The 9,820-nt window shown below is 34.6% G+C and overlaps 2 protein-coding genes across 2 annotated transcripts in view; both read right to left on the bottom strand.

The window, feature by feature from the left end:
* Positions 1 to 543, bottom strand: part of LOC102750967 (proteasome subunit beta type-7) — a 6,121-nt gene extending 5,578 nt beyond the window's left edge. The window contains exon 1 of the mRNA XM_031034554.2: positions 4 to 543. Coding sequence (XP_030890414.2) covers positions 4 to 531 — 528 coding nt within the window. The 5' untranslated portion in view covers positions 532 to 543. The remainder of the gene's footprint in view (positions 1 to 3) is intronic.
* TFPI (tissue factor pathway inhibitor) overlaps positions 1 to 9,820 on the bottom strand; it is a 547,151-nt gene that overhangs the window by 413,883 nt on the left and 123,448 nt on the right. The window lies entirely within an intron of this gene.

Here is a 9,820-nt window from a genome sequence, read left to right as displayed (position 1 = left end):
TGCTGCCAAGGAGCCAGAACCCATGGTGACATAAGGCAACTTATCAGTTGATCCATGAGGATAGATGCTGTAGAGGTGAGGTCCAGTAACATCTACTCCCCCCAAAACTAGGGCTGCACCAATGTAACCTTGATACCTGAAAAGCATCTGCTTCAGCATCCGATTGGCTGTCACAACTCTGGGAAGGCGGCCAGTGGAGAGGGAGTGGAGCTCCAAATTGGAAGAAATGAGCTGGGTTGTCATGTCTGTGTCTGCAGCTGTCCCAGCACCACAGCAATAAATGTTAGGAGATATGAAGTGTATTTTTGAACAGTTCTTGTCCGCAACAACCATCCCTTCAGTTGCCCTTGTATCTGCTCCAAGAACTATGCCATCCTTATAGACCACCCCCGCGATGGTCGTGCCAGTTTTCCGGGCCGCTGGAAGCCTGTACCCTTTCTTCGCAAAATCGGCTTCCAAGACGGCATTTCTGCGACAGTTATCAAAAGAGAAACCTCCAACCGGCCGCTCGTAGACTGACACAGCCGCCATCTTCCCGAGAAAGTCAACTCTTCTTCACTTTTTAAAATTCTTTGTTTTGCCTTCTGCCTTTTGCCCATGATATTCTCCTGAATAGGAAAATATATAACCAACTTCACATGTAACTAATTTAACATCATGGTGTTTTGATATACACTTAGAAATAACTCCTAGGGAAACTTTGATAATTACACTGTGTTAGTGTCCTGTCCACATGCTCTATTCCCACCACACTTTTATCTATCATGGCACTTACTGCCCTGAATTGTTAGAGCTTGTTTACTCATCGGATCTCCACCCACTCCACCATTAGACTGCACCTTTCTGATTTGTTAACCAATGTTTCTATAGCACTGCTTTCTTGAGACATAATAATCACTAAAGGCTACATGTGAAGAATGAATCCTGGCCCACAAGATTTTAATGCAATATTCATTGTGTTTTGTTAGGTTGTCACGTCTTGGGCTAAAATTTTTGAAGCCACAAGGAAGAAAATGTATATAAAACCGATTTTATTTTTAGAAGTACAGTAGCAAAGGGGTAACAGGTAGGAAACAGTAGGATACAAATTAGGAAGTAGGATACAGTATCTAGAAGTGTATCATTATTAATTTTGTGTCTCCGGGTTTTTTTTTTTTCCTTTTGCCTAGAAAGCAAATTGAGGGATATAACCTATAAAAAGGTCTCAGTTCATTTTGCCTGCCCTGTCACTTTTACATTTATTTGAGGTTTTGAAAAACTGATGCTTGAAAAATGTAGACATTTAACAAAATTAGTGTTCAGTTATAAAAAAAAAAAGTTGTGAGCAATAGGAATAGTTATGCAAAGTAATTGTGAGGACCATAAAGCGTTTTAAAAATACATATACAAAATAGTGATGGGATGAAAGTGACATAACCAGCCTGAAAAGTGGTTGCCAGTAGGCAATATTTAAACGTATTAGCAATTCTAACAAGGTAAATGGGCAAAGGAGTTATGCATGAAGTTGTCTATTGCAGAGTAAGCTACAATCTGATTACAATAGGCAGAACTACAAGGAGACCTCAGAGTAAACTCAGGTCAAACTTTTTGTGAGTTATCTTAGCAATGACAGTATTCAACTCTAAGGAGAATGCGTGGAATAAAATATATATATTGTGTGTCTGTGTGTGTGTGTGTGTCTACGTGTGTGTGTGTGTCTGTGTGTGTGTGTGTGTCTGTGTGGGTATATATATGTATATATATGTGTGTATATATATGTATATATGTATATATATATGTGTATACACAAAGACACACACACACACTTTCCTAGGGTGTTTCAGAAATTAGAGAGATGAGAAAGTTTATTAAAATATATTCTATTTAAATATTTTATCAATGCCATATAATATGTTAATATTTTATATTATGGGTTTTGTATTTTGATGTGAAATAAATGCGATGCTCATTCTACTAGCTGAAGGCATCTGCAAAGAGCTGGGTACAGGTATGAAGAAGATGTCTGAATCTTACAAAATCAGGTGGGACTAAGCATTAATATTTGGCTTTGTTCTTTATTTCATATTCTGCCCTGACCCTCTTTTGTAAGGCAGCACTGAAAGTTGCTAAGATGAAGGTGAGAGACGCAGTGTCCGGACAGTGAGGGGTTTGTCATTGATTTTCATACCAAACAAAAAACATGTTACTAGTATTAAAGTGTATCTCAAATGCTTGAGGTAGGGGTGGTGCACTTTCTAGAAGTTAAAAAAAAATTAACAATGCATAAAAAACTGTAACAATAACAGTAATAAATCCTTTGCTCAATTTTCCCAAATTGCCTTCTGAGTCTTTTAAATATGTCATTATTTCATTGGTTCAGATTCTTACCAGAAATCTGATCTACCTGTTTCCTGAATGATTCTCATTACCAAGATGCTGTCTGGAGTGTAATAAAGGAGGTCTTTTCCTCATTGATTTATAATTGACATATAACATTATATTAGTTTCAGGCGTACAACATAAGAATTCAATATTTATATGTATCATCAAATTACCACCACAGTAAGTCTAGTTTACATCCGTCACCATACATGGTTACAATTTTTTTCTTGTGATGAGAATTTTTAAGATCTACTCTCTTAGAAACTTACAAATATGCAATGCAGTATCATTAATATAATCACCATGCTGTACATTACATCCCCATAACTTATTTATTTTATAACTGGATGTTTGTACCTTTTTAAAGGAGGTCTTACTGAAAGAGAAAGTACATGTGTCATCTGTGACTTACCTCTTTTCCCTAAGTAGTAAATCTCTCCAATGCCACTTTTGACTTTAAGTTGATGAGGATAATTCAGGAGACCACTAAATAATCTTCAGTCTTAAACAACTTTATCTGCCAGTCCACCTTCATCTTGACAGAAGTCCTTTTGGATGCTCTTATGATGGATCCCTGTTTGCCCCATCCCAGTAACCTTGAAGCCTAACTCTTGATTGGGCAAGGTTTCTGGAACGATGTAGAGGCACTTATACTAATTCCTCAATTATGTATACTAAAAATAACTACCCTATGTGACAGTAATGAGACATAATGATTTGTGTGTTTGTTGGACAATAGGGTGGAAGAAGAGGTTCTGTATGAATTCTGGGAAGGTCATTACTCATAATCACCATTCTAACAAGCTAAAGTTGTGTTTTCTTGACATTAGCAATTGAAAAGCCTATTATAAATTGATCAGCCTGGAGAATGTTATACATAGGGTATATAATTCATTTACAGATACTCAGATTTATATCATAAATACCATGTTGTTAAGCTCTTATTATTTCCTAGGAGACTAATCTCTAGAAAGATATTCTTGCATTTTAGATTGCCCATTCCTATTAGTGAGCTTGCATGTATGTGTTTCTGTGTGTGTATATATATACTTATACACTTATATATTCATATATTATAAACATATTCATGTGTGTATGTGTGTGTATGTATGTATATATATATATGTATATATGAAATGCAATAGATCATAATAGAGGCCATTAAATAGTTTAAAATTTAATGAAAATCTATGAAGGTATTCATTAGGCCTTCTCTGGACCTTATGATTTCCACATTCACTGCCATGAAGTGAATTGATACTTTTTTCTGAAATTTCCAGAACCAGTATATTAACTTTGGCTTAGATAGCCAAAAGCTAATTCAATCCTTAGAAATATTCTAAGAGCATAGTAAAATGATCCAAGTCATTAATTTATTTCATTCATCAAGAATTGGCTAAAAAAAAAGAAATCTACTCCCTGCTTGGCGGGAAGCCTGCTTCTCCCTCTCCCACTCCCCCTGCTTGTGTTCCTGCTCTCGCTATCTCTTTGTTAAATAAATAAATAAAAAATAAAAAATAAATCTTTAAAAAAAAAAAAGAAATCTAAATTCCAAACAAAGGTGAATAAAGAGTACAAAAATCACAGAAGCATTGCTGAAGATTCCAGTATTTGACTTAAAAATAGTCTGTATGATAAGCTCCTGCCCATTCCCACCAGATTCCAGATTCCATACAATATCTATATCCACTCTCCCTGCTTATATTCTCTGAACCTCTGAAGAGGATGTGGGTGAAGGAAGGAATTTATATCCTTAGGTTGTAGGAGAAAGCAGCCTTCCTCACATAAAGGACTTTGAAATAAGTGTAAGTAAGTGTATCTGGGTTGTTCTTTGAAAGATAAATTGTAAATCAACACATAGCTTCTAGATGTTCAAGGTAACAAGATTGCAAGTATTATAACTAAGGGAAAAAATATCAATCACAATAAGGTAACAATGGAAGCCTTGAAAAAGGTGAGTTATCAAATATCCTGTCCTATAGCAGGTTTATCCCTATTATGGGAATAGATGTATTAGGATATTGGAACATAAAGCTATTGCACATTAACATCATGTAATTCATTGTTCTTGCTCTCAAACCAAACTTCCGAGCACTTGTCTGATAACTTAGGTAGCTTCTTTCAGTCAGGTTGATCAAGCCTTCATAGACACTGAGTCTGTTGATAGTCACATTTCTCAATTTAATGCACAAGTCCTGATTTATATAGTTCACCATATTATGCTTGAATCTCCCTAAGTCATTCAGCTTAAGTACACTGGCAAAATAATTTTCTGGACTTGCCTAGGTACGGTCAGGTAAAGGATCAGATAAATACCATTTAACTCAGCCTCCTGAAATCTATATTTTTCCAGTTCAAATCCCTGAACTCATCTATCTTTAAAATGTCAAAAATCCCTACTTTGTTGGTTTGTAATGGGTATTAAATGAGATTATATACAAAACAAGGTTGGCCCCATGCATTTTACATATGGCTCGTGTACCTTTCCTTCTCTTTCTGAACTTGAGCGCTCACTCAACAACCACTTTAATATTGTGGCCCTCTGGTGCTATTACTATCACAGTTGGAAAAAATTCAAAGCACTAAGCTAAACCTATATGGTATGCCAGTCTGTTGTTATTTCAATTAGAATATGCTTTTTTATTATAAAAGTAAAATGCATATTTAATTCAGACACATAGAAAGTTCTAAAAAGGGAAATTAAAATAACTCATAGCCAGTAGTGCACTGATAAATATTTAACAGGCTCTTTGAAATGCATGTGTTGATACTTATATAAGTTTTTATAAATTTTAGTGATATATAAATAACACTAAAATACACGATACTCTTTTATTGTCAATTCTTTCTAACCTATTAACTTTCACAGAATGCTTTCATGGATTTTTGCCAAATTCCTTTATCTGTAGAAAACTATGGTTGTGGGGCACTGGATGGCTCAATTGGTTGAGCATCTTGATTTCGGCTCAGGTCATGATCTCAGGTTGTGAGATCAAGCCCTGCATTGGACTCCCCACTCAGCCCAGAGTCGGCTGGAAATTCTTTCCCTCTGCTCCGCCCCATGCTTCTGTGTACTCTCTCTCTGTCTCTTTTTCTTTCTCTCTCTCTAAAATAAATAAATAAGTCTCTTTTTTTAAAAAGAAAAAGTATGGTTGTAACCCAACCGTAATTCAGCAAATGGAGTTATAGCCTAATCATCGAGTCCTTTTCCCAATAAATGAATTGTCATTAAATCTTATTTGTGATCTGTCTGTTAGACTCTTTCTTACCTTTTGCAAATTACATTCATTAAGTGAAACATCTTTCAACTTTGGCACTAGACATGGCACATTTTAATCTACACTATTAACATGATCTCCATCACTTTCTTAAGTCTAGGCAAATAACAAAATACTGAATCAAGGCCTGATTTATATCACAGGCTCATTTCAAGCCATCTAAATGGCACCATTGGATGTTAGGAAAATATGCCCAGTTGTACACCATTATGCATTATTTCAAACAAATAGATAAAGTAGACATAAATAACCTTAAGAGCATAAATAATAATAATTTGCCTTAAATACATTTTTTTCCTAAAGTACATCTGAAATGTTGTTTTTTGTTTTGTTTTGTTTTTACCTGGGTTATGTGGATGGTAGATTCTCTGAGTTTTGGCATATTAAAACTTTCATTATTTTGTTCTAGTAAGAATAAGATTCTATTAAGAGAAGGAATAAGTTTCCTATAGGAATCGAAGTTCAGGACATGTCCACCCATAAATTTATTATTGCTCTATTGATTTCTTTTTTTTTTTTAAAGATTTTATTTATTTATTTGAGAGAGAGAGAATGAGAGACAGAGAGCATGAGAAGGAGGAAGGTCAGAGGGAGAAGCAGACTCCCCGCTGAGCAGGGAGCCCGATGCGGGACTCGATCCCGGGACTCCAGGATCATGACCTGAGCCGAAGGCAGTCGCTCAACCAACTGAGCCACCCAGGCGCCCGCTCTATTGATTTCTTACCACATCACTCCATTGTCTCCTTGTCACGGAGAAATCCAGTATCAGGGATTTTTGTTCTTTTGTCAGAAACTGCTTTTGGTTGGAAAAATTTAGGATTTTTGTGAACTTTTAATTTATAAATTTTTTTGTGGTGAGAATGTACAGTCTGTTTCATTTTTATCTGAATGTGTAAGGTCTGCTTTATTATTTTCTCTAGGCATTCAGGGCTATTTTATAATGTTGGAAAAATTATCTTCAATTATGTTTTTCATTGTTTTCCTCTCTATCCTTTCCTTCTGATATTCCTACTAAACAAATTTTGGAGCTACTCAACCTACCCCTTCAGATGAACTCTTAGTCATACCTCTCCACTTTTGGTGTTTGTGCTATATGAGGTTATAGCCTTTTTTTTTTTTTTACTTTTGAAGGAGTGTGGGTGGCATTCTGTATAGTGGCTGAAAAAACAGCTTTGACAGAAAGGCCTTGGTCTCTGATATTCTTAAAGAATACAATTCTTTAGGTGTTACTTAATACCTAAATTCTCTCAGTTTTCCCTGGATCCATTTTTTACCCTGGTAATATTGTTGTTTCCAGGTACTTGATTTGTGTTTTTAGATTGCTCCTTTATTGTAATATCATTATTGCAGTATTATTGTTCCTAATATTGCACATAGCAACCTATTATTATTTCTCAGTGCAATATTTTCTTAATCGTACATCTCTGAGAATTCAATTAAACGGTTTTAAAGTGATAGTCAAGTAAAAACTATTTACTTCTGGGGCCAGTTATTTCATTTTCCATCTTATTTTTATCATTCACACTTTCATATTTCCTTGATTTCATGGTGCTAGGCTATTTATTCATATGTATAAATGATGAGTCAAACTGATTAACACATGTGTGGAACCCTCTACAGTTGTGTGTATAATATACATATTACCTAGTTGATTTTGCTCATGCGTGGTTTTGCTCTGCTGGTTCTATGGATATGATGAAGCATGCTCTTTGGTCAGCAAACATTCTATTAGATCATATAGAAAAGAAGGCAGCTAGCTACCAAAAACGTGTAACTCTTTACTCTGGAAATGGAGCATTTAGTTTATTTCACTCTAGCATAAAACCAGGGTTTTTTTCTTTTTTTCTTTTTCTTCTTGCTCTCATTTTTGTGGGAATCTGGACTTACAGAGGATCTGCTAATGATGTTTCTATCTTCCGTGTAGTAAAATTCTTCAGTCTATGTCTGTTAATTTGGGGCATTTATTTTACCTTTGACAGGTATTTCCCACCTCCGTTTTTTTCTAGATTTATTTTATATAAATAAAAAATTGTATCTTTTAGAGATAATAGTTTTACATTCCTACATGCTCTATATGCATTTTATTTTGGAGTAATAAACAAAGCATAGCTATATTATTTTTTTCTCCAAGTGATTAGCCAGTTACTTTAGCACCATATATTAAACAGGTCTCTTTTTTCACTAATTTGAAATGCCACTTTGATTATTTGCCTTGCAAGATGCTACTATTGGGGGAAGCTGGGTAAAGGAAATAAGGGATCTCCCCATATTATTTCTTAGAATTGCATATAAATCTACCATGTTCTCAAAATAAAAGTTTAATCTTGAAAAATAAAATGTTCACTTGAATATTAAATATTTACATGTTTTAGATTTGGGATAAATTTTACTTTCTTATTAATTTTTGTATTGCTTTAATTTTATGTCTAATTGTATATTGGCTTCAGACTCAGTTTTTTTTTTTTTGCTTTTTGACAAAGGCAGACAAAAATATGGAAAAGTATAAATACAGTATAAATACAGAGAGCACATAAATTATGAAAAATGTTTTGTGAATAAATTATAATTTTCAGATGGTACTAGATAGGGTATTGTTTATACAGATGTTTAAAAAGATGGAGATGTAAGGTAAGTATCATAAAGATTTTCTCCACAGGGCTAAAGTAACTTTTCTTTTTTTAAAAAAAGACCATGCTTAAAATACATGAAAAAATAATTTTCCTTCAAGGGGGGAAACTTGGGAACAACTCTCAATTTTCTTTGTAAGTTAAACATTGTAACTTAATTGCAAAAGAATTTAAGCAATCTACCAGGGAAAAGGATAAATGATTATCATATGGATTTGGAAATTGAACATGAGAAATTACATGGAAAAGTTCTGTAACTCTATGGGAGCAATGAGAAAACTAATCTTCCTGGGTCTCCTTGGAAGATCCAGCCTTTACTGTAAACACAGTAAATGTACACACACACACACACACACACACACTACATCATTGAATAGCAGAGGCTGATGAAGGTAAATGGAGAATCCCAATAACACCCACATTAAGGGTATAAATAAGCCTGTGAAATGGAGATCCCCAATTTCAATGTAAGATTTGGTAGAGATGAATCACTGAGGAGCCGTGGAAAGAGGTTTATAAGATGAGCATGCTATAGGATCCTTTGACATTCCCTTTTGAACATGCAACTTAAGGCAGAGATTTTCAGTTCCAAGGGAAGGAAATCCAAATCAACATAGTTAAAGCTAACCCGGGGGTGGATTGGAAGGATATAAAATATCTCTGAGAATTAAATGAAGGGTTGTAGGAACAGGGCATCTCAGAAGCTTTATAGATTGGACCCAAGGGCTTGATCCTCTAAGATTCATTCCATTCCACATAAACTTCCTGGGTTCCCTTACACGGTAAAAAACTTGGTCCCAAGAAAATTCTTGGAAATATACTTAGTACTTGATGCCTGTATAGAAGAGAGAATTCTTCCTGCTAGTCCCACTTAGAAAAATCCTACAGAAAGACTCTACCTACCCTAACATGAATCATATAATTATTCCTATACTAACATTTGGCCAGATTGATATGTACTGTTATTGACCCCACCTACATCTGTAAGTAGAGACTGACCCCACCAAACTGTAAGTAGAGAGGAATGTTTGGGGATGATCAAACTGATAGACACTACAGGGACAAAGTTAACAAACAAGATAATAGGAAAGTGCTGTAAACGTATTCTGATGACAAAAAGAGAAAATAGAAAATCTTTCTTTCCTCTTTATTTTTGCTATACTTCTTTCTCCACTCATCTTAATAGATAGTCCTCTTTTCTTTTCTAAATGACTGGTACTGAGAATTCAGTATAATGTGTAAGTTGGGGAAAACTTCAATAGACTCCTTGTACTTACTTATACTCCTTATACTTAACTATAGCAAATATAGAAGCTATTTGTAATATTTTTTCAATATTGAAAACCAGTAGCACACACTAAATAACATAGAGTCTTTGTTAATAAATTGTGAAAAAATTAAAAGTACTACCCTGGAACTCTTGATTAAATGATGGACATTTGCTTTTCTTGTGGTGTCACTAATCACTCTCTACAAGTATGAGAATATTTGTATTATTCTGTGTACTTGAAAATAACTTATCAAATGTTTTACATTTTATATACTGTTACCATC

This window comes from Leptonychotes weddellii, chromosome 3 (assembly GCF_054177405.1).
Source record: "Leptonychotes weddellii isolate Sample4059 chromosome 3, ASM5417740v2, whole genome shotgun sequence".
Taxonomy (NCBI): Eukaryota; Metazoa; Chordata; class Mammalia; order Carnivora; family Phocidae; genus Leptonychotes; species Leptonychotes weddellii.
Note: the sequence above shows the minus strand (reverse complement) of the source record. Positions and strands in the feature narration are given on the sequence as shown.